General features: G+C 29.5%; 1 protein-coding gene across 1 annotated transcript; it reads right to left on the reverse strand.

Moving 5' to 3' along the window:
* Positions 1-17,539: 17,539 nt before the first annotated feature.
* Positions 17,540-19,886, reverse strand: LOC134828627 (glucose dehydrogenase [FAD, quinone]-like). Its single transcript, XM_063841610.1, has 3 exons — positions 19,868-19,886; positions 19,245-19,326; positions 17,540-19,184 (listed from the first exon to the last, which is right to left on the reverse strand). The coding sequence occupies exons 1-3, from the start codon at positions 19,884-19,886 to the stop codon at positions 17,540-17,542; spliced, it is 1,746 nt and encodes a 581-aa protein (XP_063697680.1).
* Positions 19,887-23,116: the final 3,230 nt, after the last annotated feature.

The following is a 23,116-nucleotide window of genomic DNA, read 5'->3' on the forward strand; positions in this document are numbered from 1 at the left end:
AAATCACATCGATAATTATTGCAATAATTAATTAATTTATATTGAATATCCGACAATTATCGCCGACCGTTATTCGTATTCCTGGATGAATTTTCGTTTATTATTAATTATTCTGATTATCGTGATTCACAACGAATGATTAGGATGTCTCGTTTAGCGCCAATTTACTCATTTTTTTGATAAATTATTGGCAAATTTGTAGTTCACTCTGGTTTCATGGATGTTTTAGATGTCCATAATATATTAATAATATATATAACTTAATTATTTTCTTGTGTCTGCGCTGTCGATAGGCAATAAACAGTCCATCGCAGGTGCGTTTGCCATGTTCATCGCTTTGATTAAAAATTCTCCATAAATAATTATTATTCAGACTTGTCTCAATATACAGCAAAATCCACTTGAGAATTCTCCGTAAAAGATAATTTGTTACGATTTTTCACAGATCGCATGAAATTATTAATTAATTATCATCATTTCTTTCCATCATCTCTCTCGTGTCATTTTCCATGCTTGGCACTTGTTTCGTGTTGTAGCAACTTTTATTGTACGAAGAAAGAAAAGACGCAAGGAAACAGGTGCGATTACAATAAATCACAAAAATCTTTAATAATAATAATGTAATATCTTGTCGTGTTTTGCTTCATTTGTACAATATTGAAATAAACGATAAAATAGTAGAGTCTTCCTCCGAAAAAACAAGTAAAATCATAATAATACCGAGAAAATTATTAATAATATTCCATTTTATTTTTTTTTTGTGCTAAAAAGAAAATTTCAACTCCCACTTTTCCATCCCCCCGAAAAAAAAAATTTTTTTCTTCGTGATTTCTTGATTATTAGAGTAGAAAAGAAATCCGAGCAACGAGTGGGATGACGATGATGATTATTATGATTAAGATAAAAACAACAAGAAAACAAACCGACGACGAAGTAAAAAGTAACGAAAAGCAAAAGGTAGAACGGAGACGAAACACGAAGAGTGGAGAAAATGTTGATAAATTTTAATTAAATTATTTTTCCGTCTTGTTGGAAAATTTTGTTTGCGAGAGAAATTTTCGGTTGAATATTTTCAAAATGAATGTCTATACAAATGAAAGCATTAACATATTTTCTGGATCAATAATTACGATTAAATCTCATTTTTTTTTCGGGGACTTTATTTTAATGAGTTTTGAAAATTTTATTTTTTAACACTGTGGATTAATTTTTTCAAAGTTAATTTGATACATATTTTTTTATTAAAATATATTAATTTTGCAAATATTTGATATAATTAATATTCAAACAGAAAAATATTTGATAATTTGATAAATAATTGCAAATAAATTTTATAAAACCACAAAATTTAATCAAATATTTTTTTTGTGTAATAAAGTTCAATCAACATTTATTTTTTTTTTAAATTAAATTTATTATCGCAATTATTTCACCATGAAAAATTTATTTTTTATATATTTCACTAAAATTTGAATCACCGCACTTGATAAACAATTTTTGCAAATAATTTATATTTTTTTAATTTTATAACCGGAAAATAAACAACATTTACCTTTTTCAATATTATTTTAGTTTTCTTGAATTATTTATCATTTAAAATGTTATTTTGCTCGGATTTGAATAAATGTTTATTATTTTCTTATCTTTGAGTATTATTTATTTTTTTATTATTTAAACAATCACAAATAAGGAAAAATTGATTGATTTTTATTCAATTTATTTTTATTATTCAATATTTTAATTTTTTTAATATTATTATTTATGATATTTTTTTGAATAAAATATTTTCGTTATTTTTTATTGTTTATCATTATTATCTATTGTATTTGTTAATGTATAGTAATAATAATATTATGATCCTCAAATAATGACACATCAATATAAAATAATTATATTTCACTTTCAATCATGTTATGATAATTACAATAATGATATTAGGATCATTAACCACAAACTATTGTATTTTATTTATAGATGATTATTTTTTTATTTTAACACTTTTACGTGTGTGTTATATCCTTTCTTCTATTGTGATGTGCTAAATGGATTCACTTCCTTTTCTATTAATATTTTTTTTATTATTATTTTTATTGATCAATTCCTTTTTATTTTATTATTTTAATAATTTTCCAAGCACTTATTTATTTATTTTCCTGTTAAGGAAAATTTAGTTTAGTATTTTTTTCCGCTTTTCAAAATAATTTTTTATTTAAAATTTATTTTTCTCTCATTCATAAATGACAGAAAAAATACACGAGAAGTATTAACTTTTACATTTGTCTGCAGTAAATATGGTGCGATTGAAATACGTATCCGTCCCGTACCGATTTAAACGATTGTCGGAATCGAACTAAAGTTACTGCACACCAAAAATTCTTTCTTTCATAAGAACGGAGTCCGGTATGTATGTAGTATGTATACGAAAAGCATAGAAGGCACTCATTTTTGTATATGAAACATTCGGGCTCGCTCTCTCGTCGTTTTTATGCGAAAGAGAGAGATGAAACGTGAATTCGCCGCGTGTAACGTTACATCAACAAAAATTTGTACGGGGGAAAACGCCGGCGCATAAATGTCTATGCTACGCTGTGTGTTTAACTGTATGAATGATAAATATTTTAATAATAATAAAATTTTTACCTGTACTGCAACAATTTTCTGTGTAAAAAAGGAAAAATTTTCGTACGTTGGCTTTTTGTGTGCGACGGAGGTGTATGAGCCAGATCAATGTTTTGTTTGCAATGTACTTGTACGAAGGTATTGTTGTGTATTTTTGCAATACATATAATAAAATATAATATAAAATAAAATTTAAAAATGTTTTTCTTCGCTTTTTTGCGCCTTTGACGAAGTGTTTTGTCGAGAGTGTGAGGCGAACAAACGAAGGAAAAATGAAACCTTATAGAAAATTGCATTATAGTGTTTTTAAAATATTGATAACGATTAAGAACAGAAGTCAAGTTTGAAGTAATTTTCAAATATTTTTAAGAAAAAATTATTTTTTTTAACATGACTCGAATTTTTATAAATTTCTTTGAATTTTCTGCTGAAACATTCCTTTCTAAGCAACATGCATTATTAATAACAATATAATTCTCTCTTCTAGCTTTTCTGAGTCTCTAACTGCCATTCCAAATCTACTACAAAAAAAAATAAATTTTATTTTATTTTTCATACAGTACAAAAAAAAACAAATTTTTTCATACATTTTCATAGAAATCCGCACACGAAACACGATACAAAGTACGTGCTTCAATTTAATTCAATATTCACTGGCAACTCACCCACACACCTCATGCACGATACAAGGCACGTACAGCAGCATAAAAGCATTAATAGTTAATGTAATCAATGTAAAATTTTTCAAAGCAAAAATTTGCGTTTTAGTTAGCGTTTCTTGTCTACCTGTCGGTCGTCGTACAGCCCCCGTACGGAGTCATACAAGCATATGTTTTCGGAAATATCGTACACGTATACGGTACGTGTGTAGCAACAATGTTTCTTATCACATCAATAATTTATTAGCGTTCTTGCCGAGTAACGGAACTCATACGATTGCGGTTCTCTCTTTTTACTCTGAAATGAGAGAGAGAGAAAGAGAGAGAATTTTTGATATTCAACAGGAAACGCGTTGTACGACGAATTCGCCGTCATACATTGTTGATTTTCCTCTGTTTATGTTACATTTTCCTTTTTCAACACTACAGATCGTGCACAAAAAGCCGATATGGATGCGCAACAGTTAGTATCTCCGTACGACTCGTATATACGTGACTACGTATGTCTGTACGAAAGATGTAGGTAGTATGGACCCCCCAACGCTCCTTGAACGTAACGCTACTTCACCTCATCATATTTTATTATTTTGCCCCGTGTTAGGCTCATGTAATGGTCGTCGTCGTCGTCGTTGATGTTGTTACTCATTGTATGGATTTTAATGTAATTTAACGTATTTCTGTGTGTGGGTATATGTTGAAGGTAATGCACGTGGTGTGATGATATGGAAAAACGGAGATGGACAGGATACAGCTACAACAAAAAACTGAGCACGATGAACAGTGGAAATGAGATTTTCGGCATGGAGCCAAGTATTGTAACACAAGGTATTGTGTTAGCAAAAAAAAAATGATCTCTGAATGAATAATTTTTTATGGAGCAAAAACATTCAATTCAATAAGATTTCTTTGCCTTTCAGATATAAGACTATGGAGATGAAAAAGAAGAAAGCCGTTCGTATAAGTAATTCCTTTGTTATGATAATGTTGCTGTAATGCAAGCTAATGTCAAAGAACTCTCATATATGGCGAATTTTATTCAATAACTTTTTAATGTCTATTCAAGATTTTTTATTTTTATTTTTTTTTTGAGTGGTGCGAGAAAGTCAATGATTTTTTTCTTTTTCTTTTGAAAATAGTTTAAAAAATTTTTTTTATGATTTTGTTTTGTTTTTTATTTTACTGAAAAAATTAAAAAATGCACAAAAATAATTTTAAAAAAATTTGAATTTGATGAATTTTTTAATTAATTTTTTATTTTTCATAAAAAAAATATAAATTTCACAAAAATAATTTAAGAAAATTAATTTGATAAATTTTTAATTTGTTTAACGTTTAATTTAGAACAAAATAATTTAACAAAAAAAATAATTCTCTAAAATTTCGTAATTTAAAAAAAATTAATTGATTTTTTTTAAATTAAATAAATTTTTTATTTGATTTTTTTCTAAAAAAAATAAAAAAAAAATGCCCAAAGAAAATTTTCAAAAATTTAATTTTCCAAAACAAAATAATAACAAAGGTTTCTCTAAAATTTCGTAAATTTAAAAAAAAATAATTGTTGATTTTTTTTAAATCAAATTTTTATTTCACTTTTCCAAAAAGGAATAAAAATTGCTCACAAAATTTTTAAAATTTTATCTGTCGAAATAAAAAAAAATAATTTTTTTCCTGAAAAATGAAAAAACACATTAAAAATAATTTTCCAGTTGAAGTTTTGATAAAAAAAATATTTTTGTCAAGTGTCAACATTCATTTTAACTGGAAAACTCATAATTAATTTCCTGTAAATTAATATATCCGAAAATGGAAAATAATTTGATACCAAAATGACAGGTACTAATAATACTGAATGCATTTCACGAAAATTCAACATTCAATCAAATGTCTCATTAGTTCCATCCAATTATTTCAATTTAAGACTCAGAATTATTTTTTTAAAATAAATTTTCAACAAAAATTTCAAAAAATAATTTTACAATGAATTTTCCACAAAACCAAAAGATAAAGTTGAATTTTTCCCAAAAATAATCATTTTCTGTGTAATTGAAATTTGATATTCCCATGTATACACGGAATAATATAATATAAAAATAAAATAACGATGTACGACGGGAAAAAAGGAATTTTCGTTGTTTGGTGGCTCGAAGGCAATTTGCAACTCTTCTTACGAAGAGAAAAAAAAAATTATGAATGTAAAACCGTTTTGACAGTCTTTATATTATTTTTTGCCCTGCAGATACTTGAAAAATGTTGTGAATGCATGCGGTTCACTGTAAAACGAGACTTTTGTCAAAAAAATTGTAGTAGAAGTCTACACATTAAATTGAATTTTAAATTACATTCGTTGTTCTTTTTTTTCTCGAGTAAAAGTTGCCTTTTTCGTGGAAGTCCCTACCTACATACGACGCAAAAAAGGAATTTTCCCGAGCAATGCTTGACAGTTTTTTTCCTTTTTTCCTTCTGAAAAATGACAAGACCAATGATATTTAATAATAATGATATATTTATAGAAATGTTACTTAGTAAGAAATATGCTTGTTGATGCTTGCGGAGAAAGGAAAAGGTAGCAACAGCACACACAAAAAATCCAGGACGCACGACTGGCGACAATTCACGCTCCGACTCACTTCATTGCGCACATTTCACAAAAATTTTCTCCACTTTTTAGTTTATGTGTGACACATTTTGCTTACGAAATTGATCAGAGCAGAGAAAAAATAAATAAAATATTAATAAAAGTTGAAATTTATTTCTTTTTCGGGAATTTTTTGGTTGATTTGAGCGCATTTTCATGTAAAAATCGCAAAATTGATTTAATTTTTTTAAATTTTTGCAGGAAATTATTCTGTCAGAAATGTCAAAAAGTGATGCGAATCCGATTTTAATTCATGTGAAATGTCCTTTTTGGCAACAATAAAATTGTCGAAAATGGAAAAAAGGTGTAAAAATTCGACTGCATGACAAGAAAATTGAAAAATATATAAATTATGAGAATTTTCGCAATGTGACATGAATTCCAAATGCCAACACAGTACCCAATTTTATGACGAAAATTAAGTGAAAATCGTTATTAATAACACTTTTGCCCGTTAAATCCCGTCTTTATTGTCTGTGTCTCGAACAACGACGACGTTGTAACAACAATCAAGCGAGTCCATCGGAAATTTCCTCTGCATGTTCCAAGCATATTCCCTCATCGAGTCTCTCGTGTCGTAGACGACTTACATGTCGTCGTGTCATGTCATCACTTTGGGTATGTAAAACTCGTTGCGAAGTCAAATATCATTACCAAAACAACAACAATAACAGCAACAAAACAACTTCAGAAGCTTAGTTTTCGGCTTGGCAAGTGCAGGCAAGTCACTTACAGGAAAATACACAACAACATCTGAATATTAAGTAAAATTTTCACACACATATCCAAAAACTAACCATTCGTCGAGTGACACATGAACGACTATATGGGTATGGGCACGTAACTAAGTAAGTATATTCAAAGAGAACCGCAAACATGACGAGGGAATTGAATTTTAAAACTAAGTTATTTAGAATTTAACCAAACTAGCTAGCTCTCGCTCTCTATGATTATGTGGCTCATGCATGCAAAAAGAGGAAAGTTGTGGAAAGGGAATTTCTTTTGAAAGAAAAAATAAACTTTTATTTTTTTTTCCTTTGCAGAAAAGCGCCTGAATATGTATTTATGTATAAATTGTGTGGAATTTGCCTGTCACATGTGAATATGAAAAATAAAGAATTAAAAAGGAATAAAGTCGTCGTTGTTGTCGTCATTGTATCAGGTAGTTAGTTAATAATAAACAATTTTAGTTTCTGAACAGTTTTACATTTGAAAAGTTGCAAGCGATGGTTATGAAAAAATAATTGGAGTTGATCATGAAAGGGGTGAGTTTTATTTTTAAAAGGAAAAATTTATTTTATTTTATTTTTTTTTTTAATTTAAAAATAAATTTATATTCTTTACATATTCTCTTAATATTTTTTTTAATTCAGAAAATGTAAGATTCAAATTAAGTCAAATTAAAAAGAAGTTTTTCGAAAAAAAAAAACTTATTTTAAAAATTTCAAAATAAAAAAACTAAAAACTAATAGGTTCTCAAAAGCGTAAAATATTATTACATTTTTTTAAGCTTTCTAAAAAAATTATACTGATTTTATGAAAATATAAATTTTTAGACTTTTTAGATTTTTGATTTTACCTTAAGTTTAAGAAAAATAAAAGAAAGAAACCAATTGTTGGATTTTGACCAAATTTTGAGAAAAAAAAATTTTTTTTAGAAATTAAAATTAAATTAGAATTAGAATTAAATTTTTTATTTCGGATTAAGTTAAATTTAATTGACTTTTATTAAAATATGTTTTGCAGGTCATAGAAAAAGTGCGGGAACCTCGTTCCACGGAAATTTAAAAAAATCATAGAGAAATTTTAAATTTTTAAGAAAAATTAGAAATATTTACAATTTGAAAATAAATTCCTTAAAAATATATAAAATTTACTTAATTTAGGATTTTTTTATTATTTTGCGGTAAAAAATCATAAATCTAATTTTGGGAAATGAGTTTTGATCCCGGAAAAAATAGACTTTTTTCTACTTTTTGTTGCAGTCCTGTCAAATCTATAAAATCTTAAACTCAAGTTAGAAGCTTTTTAATTCATTTCTTAAAGATTTTTTTTAAATCTTACTCGAAAATTTATTTATTTACAGTTTTGATTAACTTTTGGATTTCCAAGTTGAAAAAAAATCAAAAAAATTCTTAAAAAGCTTCAAAATATTTTTTTAATTTTCAATTTTTAGGATTTTATCATACTTTCATTAGAATTTCACATTAATTCTTAAAAAATTACACAGTAAAAAATCCACGTCTCGCGCGGCGTCTCGCGGCGCGAGACGTGATGCGAGACGTGCGCGAGACGTGGCGCGAGACGTGGAAAATTGATATTTTTGGCTTTTCTGAAGCAATGGTAGGTTTGCGGGCATATGTTTCTTGGTGAAAAATGATCTACTCGAGACAACAAACAATCCTAGTGAAAAAAAAATTTTTTGAAAAAATTTTGATTTTCGACCAAAAATTCAAAAATTGCTTGAAAATCAATGAAAATCGTTAAAAATCGAAGTTGAGGTGAAATTTTTTGAAAAATTTTTTTTTCACTAGAATTGTTCGTTGTCTCGAGTAGATCATTTTTCACATGTAATTGCTTAAAAAATTACTTCATAAAAAAAAAAAACTCGCGCCGCGAGACGCCGCGCGAGACGTGGATTTTTTACTGTGTACTTCAAAAAAAAAATTACCAAAACTTCTTCTAAAAGACAAAATCAATTTTAGCCCTTTTTCTCGCAAGACATTTATTCTAATTTCCCCATATATAAAAATCCGCTTCAACGTAACTATCTCACATGTACTTACCTCGACAAAACGTTACAAGCGCACAAAATTCGCCAACAATGCCTTCGAACAACGAACAAAATAACACACTCGCAAACATGAAATTTGTACAACGAACATATTCGAGTCAGAAAATTAAAGATTAAATATGCATTGAGGTTTCATTCCAACTACTGCCGACTTTTCCATCATCAGTTTCGCTCATACGGCGCACAATTCGTTCCTGCAATAATAACAGTTTGCCAGCATGAAAGACAATGTGTTTGCTGAGCTTTGTGCTGAGTCACTGGCGTTGTATGGAAAATTGGGAAATACTTCAGTCATGTGAGAATATTGTGTGGTGTTGCATTTTTAAGCGGCTTTTCATTGGAACAAAGGAAAGAATGAATGACTTGTGCTAAATACTTTATGCGAGACAATGTGAATGAACCATAATTAACATGACATAAGACTTTGGGTACGAAAAAAAGGTCAAATTTTACACAAATTCCAGCAAAAATCATCCCCTTCAGGTTTTGAAGGAAGAAATTTAAACATTTAGGAAATCAATAATGACGAGAAAACGATCAAAAATGATAAAATGACACAAACACGTGCTCTGAATTGATGCTTTTTGCGCTTTTATCCGGCTTCGTATGCAGATAAATGTTCCCAAATGCAAATATCGACACATTTTTATTATTATTTATTCTTTTGATGCCTTTATGACGACAGATCGTTCGAACAAACAAACTCGAAGCCCTCCAAAAACGTGTGAAATCAACGTGTCTTCCCCCATCGCGTGGATAAAAAATCAAGTGATTGTCAACATACAAGCATAAACGGGATCAATTGCAAAAAAAAAAGAGATAAACTGAAGGAAGAATGGGAAAATTAAAATGACTTGTCTCGTGTGACAATAAAAAGAGCACGATTCGTTCTTTAAAGTATGCATAAAAATCACTTACTTTTACATTTTTTTTATGTGTGTGTCTCGCTTGCAGGATATAAAGGAGCAGCATGGCAGGCAGCCAAGCAGATAAAAGGTAAGGAGAGAAGAGGAGTAATATTAATAATAATAATAAAAAACGCATGAAATAAAAAAAAACAAATGAGATTCCATAAAGAATTTGCACCTTTCATTTTTTATGACTTCACCGCCGGAGGTGTCATGACGTTTGATTGTGTCACTGACTGCGAGCTTTTTTTCATGAATGAATGAGCACAAACGACACAGAATAAAAAACGGAGTAAATAAATGCGGGGAAATGAATGTCAATGACTTATGAGAGACAATACCGGCAGCAAATCCGCGTTTTTTATTAAATTCATTGACTGATGCAGATTTAATTGCGGTTTTTTTAATAATAAATGTTTTTTTTTTATTTTTTACATTTTTTTTTTCATTTTTGAAAATACTTTTCAAAATAATTAATTTAAAAATATTTAAAATATTTTTTCAAGGATTTTTTCAATAAAAATGTAAAAAAATAAAATTAAAATTTTTTAATAAATTTAAATTTCCAATAAAAAAATTTTAATGAAAAATTAAATTTAATTTAATTTTTTTAAATTCTTTAAATTTTAATTTAGGAAAAATTATTAAATATTATTATTTGAAAAAATTATTTAAATTTATTCGATTTTGAGGTTAAAATACCACAAAAAAATACCATGATAAATTTTATTTACTATCAATTATTTCGCTGATATAAAAAAAAATAATAAAAAATGACACGACGGAGTAATTTTATCGAATGTCATGAGCATCATTTATTTACGGAATTAACGCAAAAAAGTTATGAATAAATAATCATCGAATGACAATCTGAGCTTAAAACCATCAGTTACTTTACATATTTAATTCCATAAAATTTTCCTCGTATGAAATAAAGTAAAAAAAAAATAAATAATTAAAAAAGATGATTATTTTACATTTTTTTACAAGAATGAATATCTGATCTGCTATCGAATGACTGATGATTGACTGACCCATTTATAAATTCATTTTTACCTTCGTTATCCTTCATATTAAAATTTATTAAAATTTTTTCGACAACCAAATTGACGAAAAAAAATACTGGAATGTATTATTTTCACATGAATTTGGTTAATATTGTATCACTTACGAAAGAATTCAATTACGGCCTGTCCGGGAAAATTATTTATTATTTTTTTTAAATAAAATTCATGTGAATTAGCGAGTGAATGATGTAAAAATTTTACACACAATTATGGAAAAATAAATAAATATGCGAAAAAAAAATTAATTAAAAAATTCAATTTATTTACTTTTTAATCAAATTTGTAACGCGAAAAAAAAATACAATTCAACGCGAAAAATTTTCATAAATAATTGATGGATGATATTTATTAACTCCGAAAACTTGTGCGAAAATAAAATTTTTAATGCAATTTCCGTGTTAATCAGTTAATTTTATACATAAAATAATTAATTAATTAGTTATCGGGCGGTCGGTAGGTGATGTTTCGCGTGTCGATAATGGTTAGCGTGATGATTTCACGGAAATTTTAATTTTCAATTTCATCAGTGATCGATGGCAAGTTGCAGTCTTGTACAAAATTCACTCTCCTATCAATAAATCGGTCCAATGAAAGCATCCAGCAAGTTCAGTCCGAGCAATATCATGGAAAACCAGCAACAACCGTAAAAAATAAAATTTCCAAAATCTTCGATGGCATCAAGAATTTCATAATCTTCGAACATTTTTTTTGACGACCTTTCGATGCCGTTACTTAAAATCAACTGTTCATTTAAAAAAAATGACAATTTTCTTCAACAAAATGAACGGAACACTTGAGTCAACAATTAGCGTCAATCGCAATCATCTGAGTCAACATTGAAAATTTTTACTTGAATTGTTTTTAAACGAGCAAGAAAAAAAAAACTGCGAAACGAATAAATTTACATTATTTTTTTTAAGTAGTTGGGTGGAAGTGATCAAATTTCTCTTCTCACTTCGAGTCAATTGTAAAGGACACGAACAATGGTGATAGAGACATTACGAAGGAAAAACGTTCCAAAAATTTATTTGTTCAAATATGTAGCAAGTAAAGTTCGAAAACGATGCCAAAAATGCATTTATGTAGAAATTCAATTGAATTCAACAAATAAATATTTCTCTCTTCGATGTTTGGTTCCATGCTTGTCGTGCAAATATGAAATACATACACCCACAGAGAAAATATATATTTTGAAGACGTTTTAATAAAAGTATCACGTTCAAACACAAAACAATAATCATTTCGACATATTTCGATTGCCTATCACATTTTCTCTGTTCGTGCACGTAACGTGGCATCCACACTGCGAATGGAAACGACAGAAATGGTACCTTTTTAAAATGACATTATTATTGTTTGAACTCACTTAGGGAAATATTATTATGGCAAATGCAATATTTTGTCAGAGCTATTGGGTGTCTTTTATTCATATTTGAACGGAATTTGAATGGAAATTGAGACAAAAAATAGAAAAACGGGGAAAAAGGGAGAAAAAAACTAAAATTTATTGAAGTTTTTGTTGTAAAAACGTCTTAAACGTGTTTTTTTTATATTTGAGGATTTTCCACAAAAAAAAAAAAATCAACGAGAATGAATTTCATTCGTGTATAAAACGAATGACTTGACCGCATTTCAATGTGTTAAATTCCATGATTTATCATAAATTTTTCGAGTTTTCCCGAAAATTTTCATTAATTTTAACTTTTCATGTTACTCACGAGACTCCCCTAAACATTTTAAAACTTTAAAAAATTTTCAAGATTTCCCGATTTTCCATTAATTTTCCGAGTTTTCCCGAAAATTTTCATCAATTTTCACTTTTCATGTTACTCACGAGACTCCCCTGAACATTTTAATATTTTGAAATTTTTCAAGATTTTCCGATTTTCCATGAATTTTCCGAGTTTTCCCGACGTTTTCCACTAATTTTCATCGACAACATTTTCCAACGGTTGAAAACTAATTTAAATTTCCAACGGATAATTTTTTTAAATATGCTGTCAAATCTGTCATTTAAAAAGAATTCGCCAAACCTGCTAATTCAAACAAAGTTAAAGTAGCACACCACACAGACGGACGGACGGACGGACAACATCACGAGCACAACACCGCATTTTTTTTCAAAAAAGTTGAAATGCGGTAAAAAATTGCAAATAAACGTCATTTTATGTAGATTTCTAAACGATAAAAGTCATATTTTTTTTATCGTATTAGAAAACAAAAAATTATTAAAAAATTTAATGAAATGTTTAACTAACTTGATACAAAATGATACAATTTGGGTCCTTTTGAGAGCTAAATTGGCATTTTGTTGATCTTTTTTCGAAAAAATTGAGCTCGCAATATGAGCCCAAAAACAAATTTTAATCCCAAAAGACCCTTATCAACTTTGTTTTTCTCTTCCAAGCATCTTTCCTGATTCCTTTTCCGTCAATCCATCCATCATTCGGCAACAATAACAGGGAATTCCCTTACACACCAAACTACATAATTGATTGAAGTTAATTGGAAAAACTTTTCATGGATGCTTGCTCAGCTCCTCGTACTTTGTTGATAAATAAAATCCACAAACAAACCATTTTTTTCTCATCATTTCCTTTTAATACACTCTTTCTCTTCAAATACTTTCAAAAGAAATCAATTATCTATCAGTTTTTTTGTGTGTTCATGCTTTATATTTATGGAGATAGCTGCGCGCGAAACAATATGGACTGCCAAGGATGGAAAATGTAGGTAAGAAAGCGATGCGATGCGGTAATCAATCTTATTGTTTGATTTTAATTGATTTAGTCTTTGCTTGTTTTTGTTTCGTAATTTTTCTGATCAATTTTCCCCTTTTTTGTTTTATTTTTCTTTGCAGGAATGGATATTATTAAACATTATCCGTTCGCTCGTTATGGCAAGAAAAAAAGGTTTATTATTTAATAATTTATCTTGCAAAATGAAACTGTGTCAAGAGACTTGGGCGGTAATTAATGACTCTTCGATGCAGAAACAGGTGTGACGAAAAATAATTTAACGGGCGTCTCCATCGTAATTTTTTTTTACCTAAAACTAATCCGTAGGAAAACAAAAATATTGACTTGAAAAAAAAATTCAAAACAAATCTAACTTTATCCATTTCTTACCTTCTTATATTATTTTTATTAGCTGCCTCATCGCTTTTTTTCCTGCGCCAGCCGCATATAAACTCCTTCGAAGCCGCTACCTAAAAAGTTTCCAGTCGTTACGGTGAATGTACTTAAACTTTTTTATGTCTTTTTCCCATTTAAAAGTGAATTTTTATGCAAAAATGCCAGGAAAAAAGCCACATTCGTTGTTGTCGCTATTTTCTGTGTACAAAAAAGGATAAGAAAGGATTAAAGCTGCCATATGTGTCACACAATTTCACATTTTTTTTTGTTGTTGCTGCAACTTTAACAAAAAAGTAAAGAACGAAGTAAAGGATGAAAGTCGTAACGTAGACACACAAAAAAAAATCAGCTAAAGTACCTCATAAAACTGAACGGGGTGTTTGAATGTGGTGTGTGTTTGTGACTCAAAATTGAAAATTGTAATAAAAATAAAGGGGAAAAGTTTCGTAGATTCAATTTTTTCTGTGTTTCCTACTTTTTTTTTACTTTAGTGATTCGGCCTGAGACAATTTTTCATCTGTTAAATTATTCAAAGGACTTAGAAAAATAAATAAACAAAAGTCGTCACTCACATGAAACTTGAAGCTGACCTACTTTCCGTGAGATACAAGTTGTTGCATGATCCGATTACATCATTAGAAGTTTTTGTTCCTGTTAATGTTTTCCTAAGTGAGTGAAGAGGATTCAAAAAAAGTTGTGTGTTAAATACTCATCAATCTCCTCACTAACCTACCCATCGATAACCCATGAAATTTTGGTAGTTTTGGTACATTCGATCCATCATTTACTTAATTTTTGGGTAAATTTTGAAGTATTACGTAAATTATGTGAAGGTCAAAGGTCAACTTATAAAAAAATTTATAAACGCGCGAAAAAAATTATTCCGTCTCACGAAATTTGTGTCTCAAAAATTAATTAAAACTAAAATTTCAAGAGCTTTTATCAGATAAAAATGCGGCAAAGAACCCTTTTCTTTCTCAAAAGTACCCTCGCCCGCTGCTAACGACATTCATTTAAATTTTTATGAAGTGCGAGACACAAATTTCCCTTTTTTTCTCTCGGTTTGTATGTTGAACAAACACAAAATGTGTCATGCTTGTAACGAAAATAGGTTGGCACAGCCTCGACATCGACACACATTAACCGCAATTTTATTACCTGACTTTTTTTTGCTACTACTCTTCTATTTGCTTTTGTTCACTTTTGTTTTATTTTATGATATTTGTCTTTTTTTCTTAACCCTTTTTCATGAGAAATGTAAACAGAAATAGAAAATGAGCCTTTTTTATTGCATGCCAAGGTGATTCAGTATAAATTTGAGCTACGAGAAAATATGTCGACTTTAATGAGTTTTTTTTCTACTTTTTCATTTTTGTTGAAGCTCAGTCTGAACGTATTGTTTCTCCTCTTTCTACTCTCATAATCTGATTAGATTTTTGTTGGCTTTTACCGGCAAATCAATTCTTGAAACACACTACGAACATTGTGTAGAAATTATGTTAAAAAGCCTTTCAAGCAAAAATCAAAGAGAAAACTTTTTACAATAATAACCCCTTTTTCGTTTGCTTTGTGGTCGGCTTATAATTTTGCATAGATTTCAAAAACCAAATGAATGAAGTCTTACAAAACTTTTTCTCTAATCTCTCTAAAAGGAAAAATTTTTACTGTCGTTTCGTGACGAAGAAGCCCCGCATCTTAAATGAAAAGAATTTTAGTCCATTTTACTCACGAGCAAACTTTTTACATCCGAAACAAACTTTTTGGATGCAATAAATTACCGACATTTTTCCATCGTAGACACTAAAAATAGTAAATAAGTGAACAGACGTCAGACCCATCAAAAAAAAAGTACAAGAAAAAATTGGTGAAAAATAAAGAAAAATGTTGCTACAAGATACTTTCGTTCTCGGTAACTTTACAGGCCTGTCTGCAACGAGTGGGTTGCAATGTAATCTTCATACAATATTTAAATGAAAGATATGCAATTGGAAAACGAACGATGAAATATAAAATATTAAGTTTTATAACTAGTTTTAAACTTATTAAAAAGTTTCGTTTTTCATTTCATTTATTTTTGCTTTTCTCCAACAACTTGATGTTTCACTATGTTTGTGTGTTTCCTGCACTATTTTGCTGTTTTATTACATTTTTAAGTGTTTCAGGAGTAAATTATCATCGTGGATCATTAAAATCTCGTAGAAAAACCAAGCGAATGAAGGGTTGAGCACACAAACAAATTTTGGCGGGAAAATTTTGTTTACAGATCATTAGAGATCTGCTAACTGTTTGAAGCGCCCTCTATAGATCTTATGAAAATTTTTAATAAGATTCGTTTCTCAACCCTTAATATCTTATAAAATTGTTAATTTTATAGCAACAAACAAAATAATTTCATTTCGACCGAAGTAACCCCAAAAATCATGCAATTTTTCATATACAAAAACTTGTAAAATAAATGGTTATGACGTCAAAAACGGTGAAAGTCCAGTAATTTTCAATTAAAAATTTTTGCTTGTATAAATTCCTGATAAATTTTATATTTCGTATCATCTGACGAGTTTTTCGTTGAGAAATTAGTGCTTGAACAAAAAGATGAAAAAAATAATATTTCAAATATTTTGTCAAAAAAAAAAGTTGATGGCTTTGAGCACATTCTCTCTTACGCAGAAAAACAACAAAAACACACAAAATATTTTGATTTAATTTTCTCAACTGACAGAAATCTGAATGTTGTTTCGAGTACTGTTCCACTTATTCATTTAATTTCATCATTTCAAATTACTGACGGGTCCTGTGCGTGTACGGAAAAGAATAAAAGGACACGAAAAAAAAGAAGTAAAATAATGAAATAAAATAAAATTACATTAAAAAGGAAAGAAAAACATGAATTATGATTTGCATGATGTTGATGATGTGAATGCCAAGACAAGATCCCTTTTTATTTTAATATGAAATTTTGTTTTGGTTTTCTTTTATGTCTTTATTCTCATTGCGACGACAATGTTTTAAGTGTAAGAGGGTTGTTATTTTACCATTTAATTGAATTTTATTTTTTTTTTGTCGTTTTTCTTGTTTATTAAAAAAATATTTTAAATTATTTTGCGGCTAATAAGGGAAAATTTGAGGCTCATTTTAGCGGGAAATGCAACAAATATGTGACAGAGCTCTCAGATTTATTTTATAAATGATATGTTGCATATCCTGCGGGACCTTTCACTTCTAAAGAAAGGACAGAATTACGTATTCAGAATATTTATGTAAAAACAATTGTTGAAAAGGGTCTCATTAAAAAGGAATTTTCTTGTCACATTTTGGGTTTTTACATTTACAACTTAAGTTTTTTTTATATTCTCTAAAGGCAAGCGGTTGGGCAAGCAATTTAGAAAAAATAAACATAATTAACTTTTGTTGTTTTATTTAACGAAAATTAGGTCATGATTTATGTTTTTCATTTTTTTCGTTAAAAATCTTTAAAAATTCTAAAAGAACAAAAAAAATCAAAATTTAGATATATTTTAAACTCTAGATTATTTTAACTATAAAAATAAGTAGTTTCTAAGCCAAAACGTACAATTTGTTATTCACTGAATGTTTAAATAACCTACACAAAAACAGATCAAATTTTATTTACTTCTATCAACGTCAATTCGCGAATTAAAAAGCTGTTCAAACAAATAACTCAGAATTTTTTCTGCGCAATATTTTCATTAAATGACACAGAAATTATATTCCATGCTCCAACTTGATGAGATCAGCAGCCTTTTCAGCGATCATCATAGTTGGCGATCCCGTATGTCCTGAAATAATTTCCGGAATGACCGAAGCATCAACAACTCTCAACTTTTGAACACCTTTAACCTTCAAATCTGGCGTAACGACAGTTCTTTCATCATCTTTAAGGCCCATGCGACAAGTTCCCGAATCATGATACAGAGAAGTTGCCAAGTAATCCATGATGCAATTCCAATATTCGTCACTGTTGAACTCAAAAGCATTACATTCCGGGATGTCATGTCGATAAAGTTGCGGATTATATTTAGCAAAAGTATCTGACTCGACTATTCTTTGTGCCCTTCGAATGCCGAAAATCATCCCTTGTCTATCGTACGGATCTTTGAACATGGAATTATGTATGAGGGGTTTCGACATTGGATCTTTGTCGCGAATCGTTAGGTTTCCTCGTGTTTTTGGATGGAGTAACGTTGGAAGGAAATTAATTGTATCATTTTCCGTATCCACCAATCCCGCAAATGCTTTATCATAAAAATTACGTTCAAAGCATAAAGCATCTCGTATAAAAGTTCCAGCTTTGGTAATATCTCCAGTTGAAATCATGACTTCAACATCAGGAACACCTTCAGGTAATGGAGAATCTTCTTTTTTATCGAAAACTAAGCCTTCAAGGTTGTGAGGAACATGCAAGGGATTCGGCTGATTGAAAACTTGCAATAAAGCGTTGAACAAAGTGACATCTCTGAGAGAGAAAGAATTTCCGGTAGTGTTCAAAATATACGTAGGTGCTATTAAATAAGGATGATCTTGCAAATTTTGACCTACTGGCAAATATTTTACCGGAGGAATGTTAAATTTAGTCAAAGTCTCTTGAGGTCCAATTCCACTCAAAATCAAAAGTTGCGGGGAATTCACTGCTCCAGCACTTAAAATTACTTCTTTCGTAGCCGTCGCTTTATAGGTAAGTCCTGCTCGTCTATACAAAACTCCCGTTGCTTTATTTCCATCAAACAAAATCTTCGTTACATGCGAGTCGGTATTCACGTTTAAGTTCGATCGTGGTAAAACACTTCGAATATATCTCGTTCCTGTTTCTTCGCGATACCCATTTCGTGTTTTAAGCTGCAAAAAATGCACTCCCAACTCACTTCCGTTATTATAATCAAAGTCCCACGCATATCCTTGACATTTTGCTGCCTCATAAATATCTTCCATAAGTGCTGTGCGATAATCCGCATAAGCTGTATTAATTTTTCCCTCGGTGCCATGAACATTCGGATCGAATTCACCTCTTGTGGGATCCAAAGAGTTTCGTTCAGCTTTCATGAAGTACGGTAACACATCATCCCAACTCCATCCGTCAAGACCCCATCCATCATAGTCAGCTTTATGACCACGCACGTACATCATCACGTTAATGAGAGATGACCCGCCAAGACCTTTGCCGTGGGGCATGCAACATTCTTGATTCACCATGCCAAGACAATTTCGATCGGATTTCTCTGACGTAAATTTCCAATTCCACATGGAATTTTCGTGGGTCATCACGGACGCCGCTGGCACATAACCAATTGGATTGCTCACCAAAGAACCCGCTTCAAGAAGTAAAACATCGACATCACGGTTTTCTGAAAGGCTAAAAGATATCATGAATAAAATTGTGGAAAAAGTTTAAAAAAATATTTAAAAAACTTACCGACTGGCAACAATACTTCCAGCAGATCCAGATCCAACTACGATAAAGTCATATCTACCTCCAGGTAGTTGAGATTCCACAACTAAAATATTTTTTTTTTTTAATTGATATAATTATTTTTAAAGATTCATCGAATTTTGATTTAAAAAAAACTTACAATTGAACAAAAAAAATGTTGAAAATAATTTTAGATATTTTCGAATTATTTCCATTTTGCGAACTAAAATGATTTTTTATAAGATGTTTTTTATTTTCACCTTGACTATCAGCTTTTGACTATTTTTTTTAATTTTTTGCGTTCTTTTTATATTCGATTTTTAGATATTACGCAATTTTGTTTTAGCTTACTATCAAAAAAAAGCTGTTTAAATTTAAGGTTTTAAATAAATAACATTGACAATTAAAAAATTTTCAGTTCTATGAAATAAAAAAATCATAATAAGAAATATCTATTTTTGTCAAAATTAGCAAAGAAAAAAAATTTGAATTTTCATGAAAATCTGCAACTTTAACAAAAACAAAAAAAAATCTTTCAAAATCAATTTCACCTAAATTTTCTTGTGTTTGTAATTTCATCAACAAGGAAAAATTTCTGTACAAATCAAATTCCAATTCAAAATTACACGACTCGTAACTCTGCATTTTTTTTTATTTGATCCAATGAGTTTATGAAGAATTCATTCCTTAATACGACTGCATCCAGCAACAAAACAGTGCAAAAAAAAAATAAATAAATGAAATAAAAAATGGAGCAGTTCACATGCATAAAATCCAATAAAATTTCTCTCTTTTTTTCTCCAGCTATCAGTTTGAGGAATAAAAGTATAAAAATTTAAATCAGAAAAAATGTACCTCCGATTGAGTTTATGTTCGTACTATTTAGCAGAAAAAAAAAGAAAAATTGTAAAATACCTCCATAATATCAAACATACACACACACCGAGTGCGAGAGTGAATAAAAATATTTTTCAATTTGAATTGATTGAAAAATTCCATCATATTCTCTCAATTTTTATTCACTCTCAACGTTACCCGCATTCCTTATCCTTCTGCGTCTCTCTATGTTATACTCTCGTTGCACACAATACAAAACTGCAATTCTGTTGTAATCATCATATGATTTGATTTTTATTACGAATTTTTTCTTGTCTATCATATTCATCTGAACACTGGGCTTCGAATGAAGAAAAAAGTCTGATGATGAATAAATAAAATAGTAGAGTAGAAAAATGTAAATAAATGACAGAACAGATTGGATTGAGATTAAGGTAGAATTATATTTTTTTATCGGACAAAATAATAAAAAATATATATATAGATCGGCATTTAATTATTCAAAAGTTTCTGTGTTATTGAAGGATGAAATGCAAATTCAAAAGGGATTAAAAATTTATATTAAAAAAAATATATTGATTTTTACCGCATTTCGAAGAAAAAATGCGGTATTAAATTCGACTTGTCGTGTGTGTGTCAGTAACGCTGTGCCCCAAAAAAAAAATTTTATTTTATTTAAAAATCAAAGAGATTTCGATGGAAATCATCTTTAGAATGAATATTTATTCAATTTTAGCTTTGAAATCCATCAAAAGTTGATTAAAACTTGACTTGAAAAATTTCATGACCGTTTTTTTCGAAAAATCTCATGACCTTTTTTTCTTTATTTTTTCACAAATCAAGGAGATTTTGATGGAAATCATCTTTAGAATGAATATTTATTCAATTTTAGCTTAGAAATCCATCGAAAGTTGATTAAAACTTGACTTGAAAAATTTCATGACCGTTTTTCTTCTTTTTCGAAAAAACGGTCATGAAATTTTTTTTTTTGTTTTTTCAAAAATCAAGGAGATTTCGATAGAAACCATCTTTAGAATGAAAATTTATTCAATTTTAACTTTGAAACCCATCAAAAGTTTACTTAAATTCAACTTGAAAAATTTCATGAGGATTATGAAATTGTAAAGTGAGGACTACAATAAAGAGTAGGTATGTAATATCGAAATGCGGTCGTTCTTTAGACGACTACTTTTTCTAATTTTTTTAATTCATCTAATTTTTTTTACAAAAGAATTTTATTCAATTAAATAAAATTAATTTTTTATTTATTTTTAAAATTATGAAATAATTTCTTATCTTTTTCCTAACGAATTTTTAGATAAAAAGCATTATTCACCAATCTCAAAAGTGATCTAGACTTGATTACTAATTTCTCATAAATTGAAATGAGTCAAAATGTGTATTTTAAGTTCACACCTTATACTTCATAAACAAATTGTTCGATAAGATAATTTATCTATCATTATTTGTCTTATCGAAGATAACTTTTGTAACTAAAAAGGCGTTTGCATGTTAAACAGTTATCAGTTGTCGCTTGAACGTTCTACGATAAACATTAAACAAAAAATTAATAAAAAAAATGACGAAATACTTCAATTTATTCACAGTTGCAGTAATTACTGCTGCACTATTTTCCGTTGTAACAGCCTTAAAATGCTATCATTGCTCGGAGACATTTTTCGTTGGATCGAACCAAACGCTCGGTAATTGCTCGAAATCGCAATGGATTGAAAGTGATTGTGTTAGCAATTCGTCATATTGTTTGTCAATGATTACCAAAGGTGAGGTTTTATAGAAATTATTATAAAAAAATATTTTCTTATTAAATTTGTGATTTTTTAGATGAATATAAACATGTCCAAATTAAACGATGCACAATCAACGAAAAAGAATGTGAACAAACCCAAAATGATAAGTGCAATGTTTGCAAAAAGGATTTGTGTAACTCTGCTCCTGGGCTCGTCTCGAAAGAGATTGGTGCTGTGATGCTTGTGACTGTTGGAGCAGTTTTGATGAATTTCATGAGATAGATTTTGAGAGTAAAATTTTCAAATAAAAAATAATTTTTAACAAATAAGTTCATTTTTATAAAAAAAAACCAAATTTAACAGATTAAACCTCAAGTTAAATTTAAACATACTTTACTGACTTTATTGAAAAACGAAAATTGATACAAAAGAGACAAAAAAAAGCCCGAAGAAAATTACTTTAATAAATCAGGAATTAAAAAAAGTCATTCACTCAACTATTAAATTAAAGTCCATGTTCCAACTTGATGAGATGTGCTACCTTCTCACCGATCATCATAGATGGCGACCCCGTATGTCCTGAAAGGCCTTCTGGAATGATCGAAGCATCAGCGACTCTCAATTTTTGAATACCTTTAACCTTCAAATCTGGTGTAACGACAGTCCTTTCATCATCTTCAGTGCCCATGCGACACGTTCCCGAATCATGATGAAGCGTCGTTTGCACGTAAGCCAACACACAAAGCCACCATTTATCGTCATCGTCGTCATTTATCAAATGGTTGCAAGCATCAATATCATACCGAAACAGTTGCGGATTGTATTTAGCAAAGTAAGAAGATTCGACTATCTTTTTTGCCTCATGAATTCCGAAAAGCATCGCTTCTATGTCATACGGATCTTTAAACATTGGATTGTGAATGACTGCCTTTGAGAATGGATTTGTGTCCCGAATTGTTACATTTCCCACTGTTCGTGGATGGAGCAACATTGGTCCTACTGTTATACTGTCTTTTTTATTACTTTTCAATTTTCCGAAAGCCTTATCGAAAAATTCTGGTTCTAAGCAAAAGTAATCTCGTTGCCAGTGACCCCCGTTAGTAACGTCGGATGCTAAGTATAGAAGTTCAATGTCAGGAACACCTTCAGGCAATGGAGAATCATCCTTTCGAACAAAAATGTACCCTTCTGTGGCGAGAGGGATATTCAATGGATTTGGTTGATTTCCAAGTTGTAAAAGAGCATTCCATACAGTGATATCTCCAAGATCAACAGAATTTCCTGTAGTAT

Source organism: Culicoides brevitarsis, chromosome 2, assembly GCF_036172545.1.
Source record: "Culicoides brevitarsis isolate CSIRO-B50_1 chromosome 2, AGI_CSIRO_Cbre_v1, whole genome shotgun sequence".
Taxonomy (NCBI): Eukaryota; Metazoa; Arthropoda; class Insecta; order Diptera; family Ceratopogonidae; genus Culicoides; species Culicoides brevitarsis.

Excerpts from the sequence above, each read along its gene's own strand:
- LOC134828627 (XM_063841610.1), bottom strand. Across the intron at positions 19,185-19,244 it reads GGAAGTATTGTTGCCAGTCG|CCTTTCAGAAAACCGTGATG; the intron begins GTAAGTTTTTTA and ends GATATCTTTTAG.